We start from the raw sequence: 23,045 nt of genomic DNA, 5'->3' as shown, positions 1-23,045 counted from the left end.
AATTCAAACGTACAATAAGCCATGAACAAAACTATTGAACAAGTGGTAGCGCACTATAATAGTGAGAAGCAAACCGGTCTTTTCCTCCAACATCTTTGAGCTATGAAAGTAAATTGCGGCAAAACAGTGCCATTATTGAACCAGGAAGATCAATACATGTTTCTAGGGATACATTATGGATTTAGTAACGGGAAGTGAAACCTCATGGTGTAATTGTGAATCTAAAATGAGTATTTCACTGTGATCTTTTATAAATGAAATCTAGCAACAGTAACATAAATAACAAACACTCACAAAACAAACCAGGTAAAATAACGGGAAAAATATTTACATTTTGCACTTGTTGAACTTCGCAAACTATAACTCGAAGCAAATGAAATAACACACATAAGTCATTTTCAATAAATAAATGACAAGCGATTGATATTTCCTAGTTTCTAAAATAGGCTGCATTTTCTTAAATTCCTTTCATTTTAATTCTTTCAGTTAGTAGTCAGTTTTAACTTTGAAACGTAAAATATTAGAGTGGGTTGATAAATTCAGAATATTTGCTGTATCTGATTCTAATATACATACATAATCAGTAAATTATCAAAAGTGATCACAAGATTATAAACTTCATAACCCCGTCCTCTAATTACAGTTATATAAAAGTCATTAATTCAAAGAATAGCAAGTGCGCAAGAAAACAACACCGGTAAGAAGTTCAAATTTTGATAGCACATATAGTATGTATACATAGCATGTATATTAATTTTCTTTGAGGTCAACTTGCAAAACTTTCACACTCCTAGCTTTTTCCTCCGATAAGTCATAATCTCCTTGTGTGAGGAATATATCTCCACCATTTTCAGATTGACACATTGCCACAGGTTTTTCTATCCTCTCGCTGTACACTGTTCTCATACTTTTTCCATCATCATAAATCTCCACCAAACTGTTATTCTCCCAATCACAGACCAACAGGCATCCTTTGCACACGAGAACACCGGTGCAGACAAATCTTGACTTGTTTTGGGTTTTGAAATTCCACAGAGGCAACCCTTGGAAATTCAAGCAAGCGATTCCTTTTTCGCCTGATACAAAAACGTTCTCTTTCTTTAAGTCAATATCAAAGTATTTCAGACTATTTGTCGGCATTCTTGTTTTGATGACGCCATATTCTCTGCCTTTCAAGTCCAGAATGTGGACATCGCCATCAATACACAATGTATATAATCTGTAGGCATAGTACTTTACATCATACGCCAGAGAAGCATTGCATTTTAAAACGATATCCTTTTCGTTTATCCGCTCAAGCGTTTTCGCTGCTTTAACTAGAATCAGTTTATGATCATAATGCAGCGTAACGGCTACCGCGGTATCTGATACTGCAGCCACACTCCACGGATGAGGACAGTTCATCTCTGATATCTGTTGAATTTCTGGGTCGTATAACTGCAACGAATCATGTACGCTGTCGCAGAGTACAACCGTTCCGTTCGATAAAGTGGCAATACCGGTTATATAACACCCATTGGCATGTTTTTTCGTCTGCAAAGCTTCTCTATATTTTATCTGTAAAAGTGATTTATCTTCCGTTTTCTTTTCTTCGAAGACACTGACCCTTCTTGTAGATAGATTCAGGAGTGGAACAGAAGTGGACCGTTCTGTGAGTGTTGCTCTAAGTCCTGCAATAGCTCTGTAACGATCTTTCATATTATCCTCTTTAACTTCTTTTATAACAGAAACATTGGTATTCGAGCGTTTTATAAGTTTTGACTTTTTCTCAGTAGTTTCTGATGACCTGGGTGTGGATATAGTTGATTCTGACTTTGAATTTTGTCTCGACGTAGTCAGCTTTGATACAGCTGAATTACCCAGTTTCGAGCTTTGCCTTGATGGCGTAGGTCTCTGTTTTTTATCTGGTAATTGTATTAATTTGGAAGAGTTTGATCGCATGAAAGTTGTTTTAATTGGATCTGTTGTTGGTTCCTGTCTCATAGTTTCGAACAAGCTGCTGTTTTCTTCAAAATCTTCTTCATCGTCGCAGTTTTCAGAGGGACCATTTTCTACCGGTAATACCATTGTGCTCCCCATAGCGAACGTCTCCATCTGCTCTAAAATTTGAGTCAGCATCGGATGTAGCACAAATTTCGCGGATTTCTTCGTAATGCCTTCTTTATGTGCGTCGAGTCTTTCTCTTGCATATTCACACTTTTCTTTTCCTTCCTTTAGTGGTTTCATATTTGTATTTGATGTCTTTTCTTTGACATATTCCTCCATTTCTTCAAGGCTGAAATAAGACGGTAAAATTAAATGTGTGTCATTTTATAGAGCACATTTGGTACGATGAGTATAATGATTTTAAACAATAATCTACATAACTTTGTTGAAATTGATACTTATTCCACTGACTTATCAATTCAAAAAAGAGACCTAGAATTGAGATTTATGACCTAAGAATCAAGCAAAACAAGCTCACGAACATCCTTAATCAATTTTGAGCATACCAAGTACATGCATTTGCATATTTTCTTCATCAGCTGTAAACGAAAATAATTATTCTCCGTAATAAAATTCGTGAAATGAGTTATAAATTTCATGGTTTTGAAAGCATTGAGAAATCTTATTAAAAGTTGAAATTGTTTTATTCTTTTACAGTTAACAGAATAATATCTACCTCTTGTACTGCTCTTCGAGGAATATTATTTCATCATTAATTTTCTCTGTTTCTTTTTTAACTTCTTGTGATGCTTCGTAGCGGGCGTTGTTGTGTATGGCTTTTAACAACATTTGCAACTTCTCTATAATTGCTCCCATATCTTCTTTAACATCTTTCTCAGACGCAGTAAGAACTGCTTTTCTAATCGAAGCGTCCATTATACAGTTTTCGTACCCGTGCTTAATTGTCACAATGTCAGCCAGTACATCTTTCTTTGCATGTCTTGCATCACCAAATATCCCCGCCATTTTTAATCTATTTCAGCGACTTTGCGATGTTTTTTATAGAAATTTCATTTCATGTTTCTAAATATTTCACTTTCGTATATCCATTCTACGGAACGTTTTGATTTTGTATATATATGCCAACATGAAACATGGATACCTATGTCTAACATATAGGCACTGAAGCATGGTTTTGGATTGAAAAGCAAACAATAGACTGAACCTAGCGTGAAAAGCTTTTGTTTTAATGCATATTGTGATATATAAGTCAACTCTGTCATAATTTTGAAATGAAAACCAGTCATCTAAAAACATCTTAAGATGTGTGTTTTTGTTTTAAAAAGTCATGTCTTTGATATATGTTTCTCTTTTAGCAAAATGCTAGTGTAAGGTATAAAAATAATATCCTGCTGGGGCGTGATAGATGCTTCACTTTCCATCAGAACATGCTCTCATTTTGCCTGGATGCCTTTCATTCTTCGAAAATTCTGTGATCTTCTTTTAGACTTGATTGAATGGAATCCTGGTAAAGTGCCTGAAATGTTTCTGAAATGCTGAAGAAAATCAACAGTCTCAATGTATTCACAAAAAAGCGAAGTTTCACTCCTGTGGTTCATTCTCATGTCCTATATCAATAGGTGCTATCAAAGTCGGCGTAAATGAAGACACTTTGAACAGCCCAATTGTGAACAAAAACAACCACGTAAATTCGATGCCGTTGCATATGAAGTAAACATTGTAAATATATTTTTCGATGATATTTCGATGCAAGAAATTTATGTAAATTTAATACCAGACATTAGAAATATATTTTCCATATATTTAAGACAATGCGATGCAAAAATGACTAAGTAATTGTTCAAGCAATATACATTTTAAACTTTAAAAGACATTGTTAGATGTCTTTGTGTTATTGGTCACGAAAGAGCATAAGGAAGATAACAAGATTTCCTGATTACTTATCTTTCCTTTACATTACAAGTGGTTTTATATTGTCAACCAAAAGTGACTTAAACTTATAAACACGAACAATACAATGATATCACTGAACTAACGAGAAAAATGTTTTAAGTGGATCGATGAATCGATAGAGAGTTATAATAACTGAGACTTTGTACTGAAATGGTTGAGTGCTCGTGTGTATATGCTGAATTTGCCTTATAAATATTGGAATGTGTATAACCTTCTAAATATAAACACGGAAAATATGTTACCTGTTAAGTAAATATAAAGTTTAATACACCGAGAATATGATTTACAAGCGATAGCATATGAATATTTTTATTTTCTGTTTTATTTAAAGAAATGTTCAGACATTACAGGGATGACTTAAATACAATTGTCATTGTTGTTGTTGTTTTGGGCGGATGTATCTCTATTGTAAATACAGGTATGTACTATATTTGAGAACTTGAAATCAAAAATGAATTACATATACATTTTCTGTTTGTGAATTATTAATAGATTTATTGTAGTAATTTTTGTTTATAAACCGAAAAGTAAGATTATTTTCCTTGTTATTATTGACAAAATTTTAAAACCACAAAGGTAAAATTTTAACTTGAAAATATAAACGATGTCACGTACTGCAATTACAAATGTGTCTACACTTCCGCCTGTTGTCATTGTTCATTGTTAAATCTTCATCTATTTATAGTCTATTGGACAAGTAGATAATATCATCACTTATATTTGACCTGTAGATATTTGGCTTGTCACTAAGTACGAAATGTTAAGTGCTGTCATAATAATTCTTGGTGTTTTAACAAATTTGTAGTACCGGTACAAAATCTTAGATATATATCACTTTTACTTTACAATTATATGTTTTGTTTCCCTGTGATAGGGAATATACCTGCATTCGATTAATCAATCACATATTCATGCATTGCACACAGACGTATTGTAGGAGCATCTATTTGTAAATAATCTAAGTCTTAGTACAAAATATGTAGAATTCTGCGCCCCAAGCGCGACTCGAACCCACATTGTTGAGGGGCAAGTGTTTCAAAGTCAGTGAACGTAACCACTCGGTCATGGCATCCAGACATTTAATAATACAACATGCACATTTTCGCTTTTGGTGGTTTCAACCTTCCCGGTTTAATAGCTTTGAGTATTGTTTAACCACTCCTTGAATATGGGGTCTGCTTGTCAGGTTTTTGTGATATTTTGGTTCCACAATCTCTCTAAATTCCAGTTTGTGTAGTTATGCCCTTGTTCCTCGTTTAGGGCAAAACTCATTATTTCAAATGGGAAAAGTACACCGCTTTTCAGGGAATTGTACTCTGTGTATCATTAAAGGTGCAATATCGATACATCTAAGGGTGGCCATTTTTTGTTTCGGTACTCGTAACACGTGCAAATGTTGAGTTATGTTCAACCCAGCCATTAATAGGCTCTATCAAAACGAGCCTGCAACATTTTCATTTATGTCGTGTTAAATAGCCTGTGGTATTTTATTTAAAATAATATGGGTCTAAACATAACTATTGTGGTGTATCAGTATTGCTAACATTTCTTCGATAGCAGCATTGTATAAGTAAAACACTAGGCTGTGTTGATACTTACCTCCTGTCTGTAGAGCCCTGTATGGCATTTACTTGCTGCTCTTTCTCCTGTAAAGTCAATGAGAACATGCATATGTTATTTGCTGGTATGTCTTTTTGTGTTATTGTCTACATGACCGTTTCTGTATTTTACATATCATGCCTTTTATGACCATTACTGGTGTCAGTTAAATGAATAATAGTTATTCACACTGTACTGAAATTTTGGAACATGGTAAATAGATCGTGAAGTTTGATGCACCAGTGGTGATTCCCTTTTATGTGTTTTGCCATCGCTGTCTGTATTTTTAAATTGTCTATGTATTTTATGTACATATTTATTATTCATATAATAGACATATCCAACATAGAAATGTCTATTCTAATTGATGTCCTGTCTTTTTTGTTTGTTTCAACTGCTGTATTTCTATCTGAAGTTGACGTACGCCTGAAAGATGGACAAGCGGAAAATCAAGGGCGAGTTGAAGTGAGAAGAAATGCTAATGAAACATGGGGGAAGGTTTGTGATTACAATTTTGGAGAAGAGGAGGCGTCCGTTGTCTGCAGGCAATTAAATTACAAGTAAGTCAATTTTGCAAAACGTTAAAACATGTACTAGTAAAGCAGCAAATGAATTAATTATTAAATAATTATGCTGTTTTACACTGTATGCACTCATTCTTCTTAAAACAAGAGCATGATCCAACATTTCACAAACTTAATTTTGTTATGTTTGATGTGAAATGTATTTTTTTACAGATATTCTCGAAGAGATGAAAATGTTTATATTCCTGAATACCCAGATTATCGACTTGAAAACTTCAAATGTAATGGGAATGAAAGTAAATTTGATGAATGCATTGAAAGAGAGTGGAAAACCGGTACAGGAATATGTAACGTAAGATCAAATGCTTACGCCAGCGTATGTTGTTCAAATTCACCGACATTTGGAGGTAAATAGCATATGTGTAATTTTGCTGTTCTCGCTTTCAAATTTATTTACAATATTCTTTGTCGTCGTTTTACAGTATATTATTATTTTGCATCTTTTTCTTCTTTCTTCACGTTATTTACATGCTATACAACTAAATAGGTTGTATTCATTATTTAGATACAAAATGTAATGAAATATGAAAGTGTTCTCAGTTTTTGAATATTTCGTAAGATTACCCTGTTATATATCTATGTGTGTTGCCCCTTCTCTTTTTATATTTTATAGATAATATCAGCTTTCAGTCTGCCTGCTTTATATATCAATTGTGAGAATGCAAAGGGATCGTGGGGTCGTGAGTTTGATCCCCGGTCGGGCGTATGTTCTCTGGGATGTTTTGATATGAAATTATTCTTTCTGCACCTCTGACTCATTTGGAGATACTGGCAATTATTTGCGGAGAAATGTTGGTACTGGTACATAACTGAGGCTTACCACCCGCCATTACGTACATAACTGAAATACTGTTTATGTACACCGCTAACCCGAAACAGAACAACCTATATAATCAGCTTTCCTAATTAAAATATTACTATTCATACGGAAATAAATGTGTGTGTATTGTGCACTCGTAATATGATACCACGACAAGATCAATAAAATATTAGCTATGAAGAGTTCATCAACATGGAAACGATGACACTAATCTGTCCTAAGATAGTTACAAAAAGCTGAGGTAATCTTCCTCCTAAAAATATAAGGAAAATATACTTATCCTTTCAAAATGGTTTAAACTAGTTCCAAAATAGCAAATGTACAAACTACCCTTATAGGTAAAGACGGCACCTATAGAAAAGAATAAAGTCAGAATGATATTTTTTTTCTAATACGCTTTGAAATAACCTTGTTTTAGCATGTTTTTTTTTTTTTATATAATACTCATAGTTGATTCTAGATAAAATTAAATGAGTGCCAAAGTATCTTTTCATAGATTTTATAACTATCACAACAGCAGTCTTTAAGAGCCGTGTGGTAGCTGTAAGAAGTCTCCCTGTACTTGCACTTCGTGTTGTCATATTTTCTGGTCTTTTGGGGAGCTCCGCCGCTTAAACTGGTGCTAGGGGGCGTGAAAGGGATTGCATATTTCATTGCCTGTCGTGAACAGAGTCTGTCAAACCGAGTCTTCTATTATACATTGCTTGGTTGCATTCTATGCTTCCAGTTGATCTTTTCACATATTTTATTTTCTTATGAAGTCTATTGAAATGTACAACATTCCCATATCAGTGGACGGATTAAGCGGGATTTTATTATACAGATTGAATGAATGTACCCTATAATCAACAAAAAATAATAAAAAAATAAAAACGACACAAAATACACATTTAAACATTTAAAAAGAAACAAAAGAAAATTTTAAACTGAATATAAAATTTTAATAATTGGTAAATGTGAACGTACAATAACACATTATCGTAACTTGATAAAGAAAATGTTGATCTGCATTTCAACAAATACAGAAACGAAATGAGAAATTTTATATTAGTATTTTATTTGATCTCAGACGGACAATGGAATACATTTATCATAGACGAGTTTGTTTTCTTTACATAGTCAACCGTTTTGTAAAGCACTGTATATTTAACACTGCTACACTATGTTCCTTTGCTTGTTTGTTTTGTTCTCATTGTAGTTTATCCTCCTTGTCTATGCATTGTCCATTTTGAGTACGTTTATTCATACACTTACAGAAGGATTTCTTTATAAAGCGGATGCGTCTCTGTCCTTGATTCTATAAACGATGAAACATCAGATGCGTTCTTTTTTTTATCTCTTACACTATCTAAACTCTAACAACAAAATTAGTTTTGTGGGAAAATATCAGTCTGAAAATGTAGTTGGAAGAGGAAGTGAAACTGTTTTTTTTAAATGGGTTTTTTATTCAGCTGGTGTCTCATTAACAGCTTTTATGGAAATTTAATAGAGAACACACTATTTGTTAAGGTTGAAATTAATGAAAAGTAAGAAACAACCACTAATCATAACATAACTTGGCCTTGTTATGAACATACTTTAACATTTCTTTCAGAGATGCATGAAGGCATGTTTGTGAGTCACTGTGCAGATAGTTGGGTTGATGCTGAAGAAATATGTGAAGGAAAGGAAGCGACACTCGCAACTTCAGGCGAATATAAGAACATTCTTGGGTCTGTTCATAAACTCAAAGAAAATGAGAACAATGAAAACAAAGGCTACTGGACAAGGAGTTTCTTTACGCCATGGATATGGTCAAATGGTAACTGTAGTAGCGCTATGTATTCGTAATTTGACAACCATAAGAACATGTATCAAATGGAGTTTGAAATCACTATTTTCGTAATGGTTTGAGAGTTTCTATAAACTTTGAAAACCCGATTGTTTTAACTATTGACAGTAACAGTCAGTGGTTGGTTATATAACTGACCTCTTAAATGTACCGGGGAGATAGAGAAACTAATATTAAAAACAGACAAGAAAAGAGAAGAGAGCTTGTATAATTATGTAAATTTAATACAGTATAACTTTTCCATAAGTAATTCCATATATTCCAGGTTGCTACCAGTTCAATGAGGAGACTTTTGTATTTCAAGAGTTCAATTTAGAAAACAACACTGCTCAGGCTTGCCTTCAGATGTGTAGCATAGCCTCAGAACCATCAGCGTTCCTTCTTTCTGTATGTTTTCTCAAGTAATCAAAAAGTTCATTCACTTAATCCATAACAGTCTTTCGCGTAAATTTTGTTCTTTTACAAAACAAAGTATTAAAAATTAAGAATTTCACTAAAATGTTTAGTAAACAATTACTGTTATGTTAGTTAGGATATCCCGAAAAGTTCATATGGGTGATTCAAAACTACAAGAGGTATCAAAAATTACAAAGGTCTTATGATGAATTCCCTAGAATGAAATGCAAAATGGATACTGTTGTACAGCATGTAGAAAAATATAAACAAAAAATCCTGTACTGACAAGAAGGATGGAAATAATTTTATTTTCATGTACAGTAACTGGCTACATAAGGTAAGTTAGCGGTTAAACCTCTGTATGTTGAGTTTCTTAATCTAAGCTTAAATTCCTGGCAAACTTTAAACCCTGATGAATATATGCCCTGGTACCGAATTACATCCAAGTGTACATAGTGGTTGTTAAAATAAACCATACACAGTAACATAATTATAAAAGATGAATTATGTACTTTTATGAGTGCCTATTTCAAATTCCTTTGTTATATTACCACGTGCTTTAATTACACAATTGACACACAATGCGCAATACTGAAACAGAAAGAAGAAAATAACTATATAATGAAAAAAAACATGTTTATAACAAGTATGTTCTTGGTCAGTCAAAGTCCGTAATATACAATCTTTAAGATTGAGGCAACCCACCACTTATTTTACAGGGACAGTCTTGCCGCTGCATGCCAACTGAATCGTTGAAATCCAATATAAGCGAAGTATTCCCGGGATGGTGCAATAAAAAATGTTTAGGGGATTCTTCCTATTTCTGTGGGTCTGGCGTATCTGGTTCCGGCACGTACTGGAGTCTTTATACTAAAGGTAAATTGTTTCAGCATTAAAGATATTACACATAGATCTAGTAAAGTGGACATTGAGGGATTCTACATACACTAAGACGCACTATTGTATATCTTATTCAGACACTCTCTGTAGTCTCTTTATAACAGATACTTTTAATAAGAAAAGCGCAGTATAATATATGGGCCCTCTGTATATTACATACATGCTCTGCAGTATTTATACCGCAGTTAAATTGCTTCGGTATTTGTTCAATATTTTGGGGATTCTACATATTACTGTATATCTGATTCTGACAGTATCTGCAGTCTACACACCTTTGCAAAGTGGTTGTGACTCGGTAAATCGTTTTTACACCAACTTTCAATAGTTTTATGTAACTCTATAAACTTTGTCCTGAAGACCATCTTTGTATACAAACAATACCTTTAATGTAATATGAAATTATTTTGTATCTTTTTCAGCATCGGAAGATATTTTCTACAGGATATCAGACCCACAAACATACCAATACAAACAATGTGCTATTTTGGAAACATCTACAAAACTATCATCCGAAAACTGTTATAAACGTGTGGGCTACATCTGTGGACAGAGTTAGTGTTGTGACATTCTGTTCAATTGTATAACATAATTCTTAAAAACCCATTGCAGTTATTTTTACTTTAGTGCTAGTTAGATAGCGCTATAAGGAATGAAACAGTATTTGGATGTTCTCGATATTTCATTTTAGGCGTTAACTTTCATATATGGATTGCTTTTTCGGCAGTCATTAGAGGCGAATTACACAAGAAAAGAGCTCTCAGTCATCTTCCTAATATCTAAAAATCACGATTTTAGCGTTAAATTATTCGGTTTGTTTTAGGCAAGAATGCTTGAATTAATATGCCATACGCCTAAGCAATATTCTTGCAGTATTCTGTTTGTTAAGCGTTAAGGTATGTATGCACTTTTGTCGTAAAGTGTTTTTCTCTAATATGTATGTTTTCACTTTTTGTATGTGTGTTAATTGCCGTCATTTTCATTTCAGTTTTGCAAGAGAATAATACATTACCAAAGCTTATGTTTTTCCAAAATAGCCGATTTTATGAAGTGATCATGCTCGAGGCTCGTGCGAAATGTACTAGTGACGACAGTACGATGCGGTTGATTGGCGAGAAAGTCCTTGATCCAGATGTGATATTTTCCCAACCATTTGACAACCTTTGGGTTGATATTTCAAGGATACTTGCAGACGTATATACAATTTACTGGGAACCAAAAAATCGTGGAGGTAAGTATTTTCTGATCTTTCTTATAGAACATGAAACTATTGTCCTTTTACAGAAACTTTATATCCTGTGGATAAAATCTACTTTTGTGGGAAATAAAAAGATTTCTATTTGCAGGTAATCTTTATTCACTGGTTGCATGTCACCGTACATCTTTAAATTTAAAATGAAAGTTTAGTCAAGACCACGTCCGATTAAAGGACACTACATAGAACCTGCTCATTAAAACATAATTTCCACTTTCCTTTTAAAACCTGTCAAACAAAGGTCATTTGTTTCATTTCCAAAAGGCTATCTATACCGACAGGTTAAACTCTACTAAATTTCAAATGAATACGTCTCTGTTGTCATGCATTCATCATCACCATTTCCGTTATAATCAATTTTGTATCGGGTTTAGCATGTCACATTTAAATATTCTTTTTTCTTCAAAGTAAACTCTTAGGCCTATTAGATTCCTTGTCGCCTTAGAATTTAAGTATATTTAACATAAGTTACCGCTGCTATTTATGCATTTGAAACTAATTATTTTAGATATAAATTTTGACTTTAATTTTTAGAAACTAGTCTATGGAGAAACTTGGAACCCGGATGGTGTATGGCTACGCGTCAAAGAGACATCTATTTATCTGATGAAATCACAGCCTGTCAAACCAAGTTCAGATATATTTGCTCAATAAGTAAGTTTTCTACTTAATTTCATAATTTCAGTTGTTTCTTGTCTTGATCAAGTCCTTGTGTCTTCTGAGTGTTTTCAGTGAGTTTATTTCTTACAAAAAAAAAAAAAAAAAAAAGAAAAAAACCCAAACAATTAATTGAGTATTGTTTTGTCATTTTCTGTCTGTGATCAAGCATAACTTTAGTCAACGACTAACATGGATATATAGTTCATTTTAAGAACATTAAATATATATACCTCTTCATGTTAATTTGTAAATATATATATATGACGTTTTGAAACGAGAAAAAATGCTGTTAGTTTTTTGGTTGCATTCAAGTCTTACTGATTGTATGTTATATCAAGCTACATTTCACTTGTAAATACCAGGTTTATATATATGTCAATTTGCGACTTCGCAAGACCTTTAGCATATTGCTTCTGGAATTATGTTGACGCACAGATTGATTGTATAACTTTCTATCAAAATATATGCTCCGCTGTTCAAGAAACACGTCGATTGTGTTCTTGAATATAAACATATAGGTCGTGGCTGTGTGAGTCACCACGTACTCATATTCATAAATATATGATATTAACAAAACTTACTAAAATCTTAACTTGATGCTTAGATTTCCTTTAATGATATATATTTACATATTTTGAAAAATACAGTATGAAACATTTTAACTTTTACTTGAAGTTAAAATGACTGCAGATTCCTGTCTGTTACGTAGTGTAGCTAAGAGATCGCACTTCGCTGTACAACAAAAGACGTTATTTCGTCATATTAACAGTGTGATAATATTATTTATTTTACTAGTAAATTCAAGTTTAGTTAGATGCACAGGTATATCACCGTCTGCCAAGTCTGTGTTGAAGAAAGCTGACCCGCCAGTTATTATTTTGACCAATTAGGATGTAGCATTTATATGATGAAGTCACACCCATATAGTATAGTTTCTTTTTTTTTTGTAATAAGTATTTTCAATTTTTTCCAAATAGCTTAAATTTCACGAAAATGCCAACTAGTTTTAGATGACTTCCGTAAAACATTGTGAAATCATTATTTTTCGTTGGGACCTACTTTTTCATGGATTTCAAAATTTAATTCCAACTATCCAGTAAATTAATTTTATGTTTAACCCTTATGTTGGACACGATTGTTTCTGCCTTTGCGATCAGTGTAGATTAGGATCAGCCTGCAAATCCGTGCAGTCTGATTATGATCAGCACTGTTCGCCATTTAGTCAGTATCGTTTTGGTAAGCACCCCTTTTAACAGTTAATGGTGCTATCCATATTGAAATATGGACAAGTTTATTATAGAAATTTAGCAGGGTAAGGGTTAATAGTTGAAATACTTAGTTCATATCCACCCGAAATTACAGTTTCGTTCATACCGACAAAATTTCATGTCATAAAATAAGATTAGAAATTAAATTATTTTATCATAATATAAATACCAGCAATAGAATGGCGGATCATCTGCATCGGTCATTATGAAGATAAAGATGAACGTGAAAGAACCCCTATTACAGCAGTTTGAGTATTTATCTGAAAATACTTCTATCATATATGTTGACAGTGACAAAACACTAACTATATTTTGTTATATCCAGATATGAAGAAAGACCAGACATCATCATCAAATGGAAGGTATATATATGTGCACGTTATTTCTCTTCAGCCTAGGTCTGCCAGGAGTAAAATTTGAATATATCTAAGTCTTTAATCTAGGCTGAAACTTTATCTTTTTAAATGTTGTTTTCTTTTCCTTCTATTGCAGTACTAATACGAGTGCCAATTTGTTTTAAACCATAAATTCTTTCCCCATTATATACTGAACTAACGTCATTTTTTCGTTTGTAGTTTCAATGTAACATCCCCTACATACGTTGAATATTGCTTTGTATGTTTTGTCTTTTCCGTATTAGAAATAATATTTTCACTTTAAAAACATCAGCCTGGCACGATTTACAAAACCATCTTCTTGCTGTTTGCTGTAACTACTTAATTGCTCACGGATAAATAATATTTCATCAACTTTATCAACTTTACTAAAATGCATGTACATGAACATTCGCTTCTTTCGGCGTCTAAGTTCGATATACTTTGAAATCCTATACAAATCTAGCCGTTGAGCGTTTGGTAGTTGTTTAACGGCGCCGACGGATTAACTCCTACACGTTGATTCATATAAAAATTACAATTAGGCAAGACAAATGATGGTGTGCATGTACTGTTATGCGAGACTAAACGCATTCATTACATATTGTCTTAACTTAATTAAACTTCAATTTAGATAATACCTTTGTTTTCATATATAATTTATGTCATTTAAATTTCCATTTCAGTTCCTCCCAGAACGCCAATGATACAGGTACAGGGTACAATCATAATAACAGTATTACAGATGCTCATGACAATGATATTACAAGTTTACACGTGAATCTCGTGCAGGATGACAACAGTAATACGTTACTATATCATTTTACTCCCCACTTTGTCTCAGTACGGTGAAGGAAATCCTCTTCATGTTTTTAAAAATCCTCTCACTTTATTTTACCTAAAACACTTCTTATTTTAGTAGCTTTCGGTTCAGGATGAGTTATGGGTTAAGGTGGATGGTCCAGTGCCCATCGTGTGCAATTTATAAAGATATCAGAAGATTCTTCTTCTCTGAAACTACTGGTCAGAATTACACCAAACTTGGTACATAACATCCTGACAAGGTCCTCTCTCATTTTTCTTCAAATGGTTGAAGTTGACCTCTTTAAGAGGACACTAGACCTAGAAATAAAAAACAAACTTTCAAACCCCTTCTCATAAACCGCTAGATGGATCGATGGGTCTATGTCAATCCTGGTTTGTAGCATCTCCCATATTTGTTCAAATGGGGACACTCAGTCCCTCTTAAGGGCTGTTAGAACTAAAAACAGAAATACCTATATACGACTTTTTCTCAGGAATCGCTTGATGAATCTTCATAAAACTTGTTCTGTAGCACCAGTATAAAACCTTATCCAAACTTTGTTCATATGAGGGCATTCGGCCCCTTGTAGATACCGCTAAAGATGAAAATAGAAATAGATTCAAATGACTTCTTCTCATGAACTGCTTGTTGTATTTTCATCAAACTTGGTCGGTAGGTTTTGTTCACACGTGGCACTCGGCCCCTTTTAGGTGACGCTAGTGCCAAAAATAGAAATACACTGTACCTTCAAACCACTCACTTGATGAAAATACATCAATTTGGTCTGCAGCATCACTATAAAGTCCTTTCTCCCACTTTTATTCAATTAGGGACACTCGGTTCTTTTAAGGGTCGTTAGAGCTAAAATAAAAGCGATTCAGTCAACTGCTGATGACTTCATCTGACTTGATCTGAGGCATCAGTGTTAGGCCCTTTCCTTATGTTAGATGGTGCCACTCTTGCCCTTATAGGGGCCAGTGGAGCTAAAAGAAGACCTACTTTTAAACATCTTGTTCTCATGAATCGCTTGTTGGATTTTCATCAAATGTGTTTAGCAGCATTATTCTAATGTCCTCTCCCATTTCGTTCAGATGAATGCGTTCGTTCCATTTTAGGAGCCTCAAGCGCTTATGACAGAAATATATTTAAACAAATTCTTGTCATCAACCACTTCATGGATCTTAATCAAACTTGGTCTGTAGCATCATTTCAAGGTCTTCTCTTAAGTTTGTTCAAGTGGGTGCTCACGGTACCTTTAAAGGGCCGCGAGAGCTATAAATAGAAATACCTTTAAATAACTTCTTCTGATGAACCGCTTTCAGGATCCATAAACCCTGGCAGTAGCATCATTCAAAGGTCCCCCCACCTTCCCCAAATTTTTTCCAATAGAGCCACTTGGTCCCTTTTAGAGCCCGCTCGATCTTAAAATAGAAATATCTTTAAAGGGTCTCTAGAACCGCTTCGCGGATCTTCATCACACTTCGTCTGTAACATCATACATCGTCTCCCACTAGAACTAAAAAATAGAAGTACCTTTTAACGGTTTCTTCGTCCGCAGTGTCATTATAAATCCTTTCCCAACTTTATGCAGATGTGGGCGCTTTGCCCCTTTTATGGGTCGCTATAGGTACAAATAGAAAAACTTTTAAATGAATCCTCATGAACTGCTTGGAGGATCTTCATTAAACTTGGTATGTAGTATTATTTTGGTCTTCTCCAAGATTTGTTCAAATCGTGTTATCATTAAATATTCAGTATATTATACTTATATAAAAGGTCAAACAGACAAGGTCAGGTGAGAGACTTATGGCCACCTTGGCCGACTTGTTTAAAAATATAATGTGTTCTTTTCGCTCTTTAATTGATAGTTGTATCGTGTACATGGTGAACACAATATAACGTTGTTATACCTCTATCTTTCCTGAATTTTATCGTTACTTTTAAATGAAATCTTAGCCCGCCCGCTTAGCTCAGTAGGTAGAGCGTCGGTCTACGGATCGCGGGGTCGTGAGTTCGATCCTCGGGCGGGGCGTATGTTCTCCGTGACTATTTGATAAAATACATACTATTTGATAAAATACATTGTGTCTGAAATCATTAGTCCTCCACCTCTGATTCATGTGGGGAAGTTGGCAGTTACTTGCGGAGAACAGGTTTGTACTGGTACAGAATCCAGGAACACTGGTTAGGTTAACTGCCCGCCGTTACATGACTTAAATACTGTTGAAAAACGGCGTTAAACCCAAAACAAACAAACAAAAAATGAAATCTTTTTTTTTCTCATGTACACATTTTGAATGAGGTGGACACCAGTAAAGCAAACATATCTGTCTGTCATTAATAAATAAAACGGGATATAACTGAGACGTGATTTATATCTAAAGTTTATATCCTATATTATCATTGTGTCCACAATTAGTTTTGTCACGCTCCATTTTTTAGTTTTCACAGACATGTCAAAGTCAGCCAAATGACTGTTATTGTATTAGACATTTCTTCGGTATTGAATAGATAAGGATATGACATCATTTTAACAACATTTTTTTTTCAAATAAATCAAAGGCGGAAATCCGTTAATTCATTGTTGTTTACGCTCTGCGAAATAGTACTTACATTTTTGATGTCAGTGTGTCACAGAGTGTGTCTTGTCCTTCTACAGCATTGTCTAGCTTTTACAAACAGCAGTTCTATTTCATACCTCACCACCATAAATTATTTAGCATCTCTCACCTTTCTGAAGGTGTGCTTTAATTTCATGCATTAATGAATATGTTTATTCAGTTACATTTATATCATACTTGTATCTTTTTTCTTTGCATTTTAAACAAAAAGTCGCTGCTATGAAAAGGCTGGTATTTATAGCAACATTATGGCTTTGATCATATAAACATAGGCATTGACTTCCGTGCGGCTTAGTTAATTGTTAATTGTTCTGTATACATTTTAATTTTATGCTTTGACTACATTTTTAAGTTACCTACATGCAAATGCTTTATGTGTAACTTTTTAGTCATTTGTTTGAACTTTATGAACGCTTTGAATATATTACCTTTAGTCAGAATATTTGCTATACCTGTTCTGTCACGACCTACTTGCTTCTTGCACCACTCTCGCATTACATAAGGTTTTTCTATTTGGATGTAGAATTCCTCATGTGACGAAGTCATCCAGCTAACTTAGGAAGGTCGGTGGTTCTACCCTGGTGCTTATACATGCCTCAAATAATGTTCGGATGGGCACCTGAGAACTTTTTTCACCATAACAAACAGCTAGAAAAGTCGTCATATGACCTATATTGTGCCGATGTTACTACAAACTCAACAAAGACAAAATATATAAGCAGAATGTATTTCAAATCGTTTTTTTTGTTGTTAAACACCGAAATAAAGGTTCATGTAAGGTGTTTTGTTACCTGAGTTAGTGGTCGTTTATACTTCATAAAAGAATTTCTGTCCTTATAAAAAAGCATGTATATACAACTATACAAAATTCGTTTGTACTGCTAGGTGCTTTGTCATAATTGGTTTGGTATATTGTGGAGATGATTTAATTCGTATAAATTCTCTCTACTATATAATAATTCATAATGCGAACTTGTATCTTAGCGGATTTCACGTATGGGAAAGTCAGCTGTTCTGAATTCTATCAAATCCCTTCATGCAACTGTACAGAATTGTATACACTAAAATTGACCGTGTTCTGTTTCGTAGAGAAAAATGAAACGTCATTTTCAAGTATTTTTTTTATCGCTGTTCCTTGTCTTTGTATGTTTTTTTTCATGTTGATCTTCTTAGAACAACAGAAATGGAAAGCGATAAACTTTTATTCATTTGAAATATAAGTGCATTTAAATTTCAACATTTCAACAATGAATTTCATTTTTGCACAGATTTGTCATTGTTTAAATGTACATTTATTAAAAATCCAGCGTTGAGAAATATGTTAGGCATTATATTATAAACCTGATCTGATAGAACCTTTTTGAGAAAGAAATTTGACTTTTTTCACAAAGTACATGTGATTCAGGAGTAAGCAATTCGTTTATTATAAAAGGCAAACTACGGATTTTCAAATAAATCAACCATAGTAAATTAAATGTCACAAAACTATTGTAAACAATTTGGTACACATTATAAAAGAAAACCATTTAGGAAATACAAAAATCTACAATGAAAATTCATTTCAGTGGACGTAACAAAACACCTAACAAAACCTTGTGCTCAGAGCTGAATTATATACCTTTACTTTTTTTGCACATTTCATGCTACTTGTTCTCTTCTTTCTATGAAATTTTATAATAACGTTTTTTTTCGTGAATTTATTTCTATCTAAGGTTGATTAACTGATTGCATTAATGTATTCTGCGCAATTGGCCTTTGCCAACATGTTCAAAGTATTGGTTGTTAATTTTAATCGTAAGCTATTCTATAAAATATCAGTTCTATCGTATATCAATCTTCAGGTATGAAGTAAGTGAGCTCATTTTCCCATGCGATTACGTGTTTTGTCTGCCATTCCGTCGGTCATAAAACCAAAGTTTGTAGTCCTGTTTGGCGCCATATAACCTATACTGTGTTGGTGCGTCGTAAAACCCAAATAAATACTCCTTCGGTCATAGGCGAAAATCTCTTTTTTCAAATTAGTTGGAGAATGACAATATCGCATTAGTTGAATACGTAGTCGCATGACAATACGGCTTGAAATTAGACTTAAAAACTTATAATATTTTGCATTTCTTTTAACATTTAGGCTCACAAACAACGGTTATCATAGCAGTGGTATGTGGAGTATTGATTGGGATAACGATCGTCGTGTTAGCGTTACTTTACAGAAGGTAAGGCGAAAAAAAAAAAACAGGCAGGAAAATAATTTGCAAACTTCTTTATATTTACCAAGTCAGTGTAATATTTGATAGTTATATATATACAAAATAAAACTACTTTATATATCAAGTAATGTTTAGAGAAAAGATATTCGTATCTTAACTGGCTTACACACTTGATCGCCTAGTTTTTTGAATGTATGAAGAATCTAAAAGCATTATGGATACCCAGAATTCTATCAGCTTAAAGGAATTCAAAATAAATGTACATAGCGATCTGCCTAAAGACTTTTTTGTGTTTTACTATTTTTGCAATTTCAGTATTTTACTTTGCATGATCATTGCCTTCGTTAGGAAAACAAGTTTCACGTTTTTATGTAAATAGATTAAAAAAAATCTGTTCTACGTCACAAAGCATATGATTTGAATACAGATATAATGATCCACGTGTCTTATTACCACCAAGAGATTGCTAAAAAGTATATCATAGTTAGCATATAAAACATTTCCATGCACACATTTTGTAAACTTTAGAAGAAAAGAAACTTACATGTCGAAAATTTTCACAGGGAGTTTTGGCAATAAAATTGACAATTTCAAAGACCCTAAAATCTCAAAGGTTCTTTTTATCACACTCTGAACATTTTGAAATAATGTATAATTTAATATCTTGCATAAAGCTGCAATTCATTCTGCGGATCCAACAGCAGAGAGAAAGTTGCGTGCTTTTTGATAAAATAAATTCGTGATAAATTTACATTTCTTTCGTTTTACTCATTTCACTGACTTAGACTTGAACAAGTCGTTTTATCAACAACCTGGTTGATCCACAGAATGAAAATATTTTAACAGTAACTCAAAATATTTAGGCAAAATTGATAACTTTTATATCTCCAAAATGTCTGAAATTTACGACGGAAAATCAACACTGCTATTAAATATTTGATGGTAAATTCAAACCTAAAAAGTTGTCTTGAAATATTTCTATTTTTACCACAATATGAGCATGTATACAACATCTATGCCATTGTCTTCATAAATCCCCTACTGGTTGTAAACCAGTTTCAGAGCCTATGGGATTGCGCTTTTCCATCCGTCCGTCATTCTGTCCATCCGACCGTCGTGTTCGGTCCATAACTATGTGACACATCAAACCATTGTTACTTTTCCAAACAATCCCTTTAACGAGATGAATCTTCTTGCGCCAGTTCTGGACACATGGCTGAAAGGTCAAAGTCTAACTTCGCACCTTCCTAATAATAGGACCCTAACTTCAGACACTAACTTTAAAGTTAAGGCCATACTTGGAGATGTCAAAAGATAACATGGAATAAACAGGGTCTGTTCCGTGTCCAGTCCAGAACTCTGCCATCCATTTAGAAATTACAATGTTTCTTGGCACATATTTCCCCATAATCAAACAACGTGTCGTGCACAATATCCAGACCACTAGCTCAAATGTCAATGCTAACTTTGAGGTCAAAGTTCAGTAGTTTTTTTTTCTGTCCGGTCCATTTAGGGATCTTAATATTATTTCACACAAATATTTCCATAATGAGACGACATGTTTGCACAACAACCAGACCCTAGCTCAAAGTTCAAAGTCACACTTTGAGGTCATAGGTCAATAGTTTTTTCCTCTCCGGTCGATATCTCTATCATCAGTGAATGGATTTTAATATTACTTGGCACAAATGTTTTCCATAATGAGACAATAATTCATACACAATACCCAGAGCCCTAGCTGAAAGGTTACTGCACAATCGGACGTCATTCAAAAATCTTTTCTTCTGTCCGGTCCATAATTGTGTCACTCATCAAATAGTTTTAATGTTACTTGAAAAATTTGTTCAATAATGAGACGACGTGTCCTGCACAATATGCGGATAGCTAGCTGAAAGGTCAAGTCACACTTGGAGGTCAAAAGTCAAAATTGATCTTGTCCTGTCCGGTCTGTAGAGTGTTATAGGTTACTTTTCTAGTACCGTACTTTGGGATATTTTCGTCATGGTTAATTTTTCGCCTATTTCGCCACCCATATGAAGTGGCGAAAATATAACGCTCGAAAATATACCTATGTCCAAAATTTGTCTACAGCGTCTTCGTCAGACAGTACATAATTCTTTAATCATATATTGTTATCTTTTATTTTAGATACAAAAACAAAAGACAGAGCGATCAGAAAGAACGAGAAAGTCAGGACGTTCATGTACCACAGAACGAATATACTGCATCTATACGTATAAACAAAGCATCAGAACATATCTATGCAGAAATAAAAACCTCATCTGAAAATATTTATCATGAAGCTGATGCGCTGTTAGAAGATCCAGGTGCAAACGAAAGTTCAAATACTAATAAAGCGTCCGGTGACATAAATGAACAAGACAAAGAGCCCGTGAACATGAAAAGGAGTTATTCTAGTCCAAAGGACCTAACGACCTTAACTGAAGGATCAGAGAATCAGGATTTCAAAGATCCAAACTATATTTATCCATATGATAAAGTCCAAAGATCTGAAATTAACAAAGATTCTTCTGGAGTTGAAGACCAGAAAGCCCATGAAATGGGTAAAAATGAGATTACGAATCAGCATAATAAAAACACAGTCGTTTGATATCAACCTGTGCAACAATGACACACCACCACCTTCTTTTAAAACTTTGCCGTTTTAGATATTTTATGTTATTAAGAGATATTGATGACAGGAAAAGAAATGCACTATAGCACAATTAAAATTTATTAGTGTTATTAGTGTGATTGAGAAATTAACTGTATCATAGGTACAACGTAAACTAAACTTATAACTTCACTTTAGATGTTCAAAAAGAATTCCAGCATATTGATAACATGGTTATTTAAATCCACAATCTATACACGACGTTTATCTTTTCATGAATAATATCATAACACCTGAAGCATGCGGCGAGTGTCACTAGTTCCCCTGCCGAACAATTGTATTATGTCCTTTTTCTTTATTATGGCATTTAGGATGACTGTCTCTTACATGTGCCTTTGGAAAGTTTTTTACTAATGGATTTTATAGAATAACGAATACTATTCTAAATTCAAAGAAAAAAAAAGTTTAAAATCAATGTGAACAGTTGTGAATCATTTTAAAAATGGTTCAAAACTCTTCAAAGCCCGAGATCGAATGACGTCACAGTTTTCTTTATTTGATTTTGGTTAGGTTGCAGTTTTCAACGTTACATAGAGATGTAGTATTCTGTTGTTGGTCATTAAGGATAATATGTTCAATGTTGTTACCTAAGAGGGTAAATGCATGCTGTTCATTTTGCTTCATTCTATACAAGGAATGTATGAGCTTGAAATAAACAGAATTTAGTTCTTGATAGTTGAGTTCTTGATAACATCATTTGTGGTTATACGAAGGTATTCTACAGAATATGTACTTTTAACATATATCGGTAGCATCAATGACCATTCTACACATGCCAAATTCATGTATCCGTAGTTGACAAACCCTGGTCGGGTTCAGTACGATATTTTCGGTATTGGTGGTATAGATATACCCATTGTAAAACCTGTATAAGTAGGTAGTGCCCTCATATCCACTTTCTACCCAACTCCCAACACCCCGCACTTTTATCAGTTCCTTACCCCCACCCCTGCCCCTTTCGTCTTTGAGTCGATTTGCCCTAAAGAACGACTTACCACTGGATTTCACATACAATTAATTAATAATTAGCAGTTATGTGCCCACATTCTCCATAATTTTACATATACGAGGTTCTTAATTATTTTGATAAACCAGTCGCATTTTATATTTGTTGTAATCCAGTGGTTTGTCCTAGACGCTTTAATCAGTAACGT

At 33.8% G+C, this 23,045-nt stretch overlaps 2 protein-coding genes across 3 annotated transcripts; one reads left to right on the top strand and one right to left on the bottom strand.

Annotated features, from left to right (window-relative positions):
* Window positions 1-227: 227 nt before the first annotated feature.
* Window positions 228-3,791, bottom strand: LOC123561406 (uncharacterized). The gene is made up of 2 exons (XM_045353754.2): window positions 2,663-3,791; window positions 228-2,275 (listed from the first exon to the last, which is right to left on the bottom strand). Exons 1-2 carry the CDS (start codon window positions 2,950-2,952, stop codon window positions 751-753), a joined length of 1,815 nt encoding a protein of 604 aa, XP_045209689.2. The 5' UTR covers window positions 2,953-3,791; the 3' UTR covers window positions 228-750.
* Window positions 3,792-4,015: 224 nt separating this feature from the next.
* LOC123561407 (uncharacterized) lies at window positions 4,016-22,564 on the top strand. 2 transcript variants are annotated; one of them, XM_053553222.1, is made up of 13 exons: window positions 4,016-4,318; window positions 5,915-6,059; window positions 6,237-6,430; window positions 8,498-8,704; window positions 9,000-9,121; window positions 9,850-10,006; window positions 10,450-10,581; window positions 11,016-11,258; window positions 11,817-11,936; window positions 13,536-13,572; window positions 14,271-14,296; window positions 19,139-19,223; window positions 21,366-22,564. In XM_053553222.1, the coding sequence occupies exons 1-13, from the start codon at window positions 4,234-4,236 to the stop codon at window positions 21,826-21,828; spliced, it is 2,016 nt and encodes a 671-aa protein (XP_053409197.1). In that variant the 5' UTR covers window positions 4,016-4,233; the 3' UTR covers window positions 21,829-22,564. The 2 variants fall into 2 exon arrangements, with proteins under 2 accessions (XP_053409197.1, XP_053409196.1); XM_053553221.1 differs by having other exon boundaries at window positions 14,271-14,386.
* The last annotated feature ends 481 nt before the right edge of the window (window positions 22,565-23,045 follow it).

The sequence above is a fragment of the Mercenaria mercenaria genome, chromosome 10 (genome assembly GCF_021730395.1).
Source record: "Mercenaria mercenaria strain notata chromosome 10, MADL_Memer_1, whole genome shotgun sequence".
Classification (NCBI taxonomy): Eukaryota; Metazoa; Mollusca; class Bivalvia; order Venerida; family Veneridae; genus Mercenaria; species Mercenaria mercenaria.
The sequence above is the reverse complement of the archived record's forward strand: the minus strand, read 5'-3'. Positions and strand labels throughout refer to the sequence as shown.

Excerpts from the sequence above, each read along its gene's own strand:
- LOC123561406 (XM_045353754.2), bottom strand. The coding sequence starts at position 2,952 with ATGGCGGGGATATTTGGTGATGCAAGACATGCAAAGAAAGATGTACTG. Across the intron at positions 2,276-2,662 it reads CTCGAAGAGCAGTACAAGAG|CCTTGAAGAAATGGAGGAAT; the intron begins GTAGATATTATT and ends GTCTTATTTCAG.
- LOC123561407 (XM_053553221.1), top strand. The coding sequence starts at position 4,234 with ATGTTCAGACATTACAGGGATGACTTAAATACAATTGTCATTGTTGTT. Across the intron at positions 6,060-6,236 it reads TGCAGGCAATTAAATTACAA|ATATTCTCGAAGAGATGAAA; the intron begins GTAAGTCAATTT and ends ATTTTTTTACAG. Across the intron at positions 13,573-14,270 it reads ACATCATCATCAAATGGAAG|TTCCTCCCAGAACGCCAATG; the intron begins GTATATATATGT and ends TTTCCATTTCAG.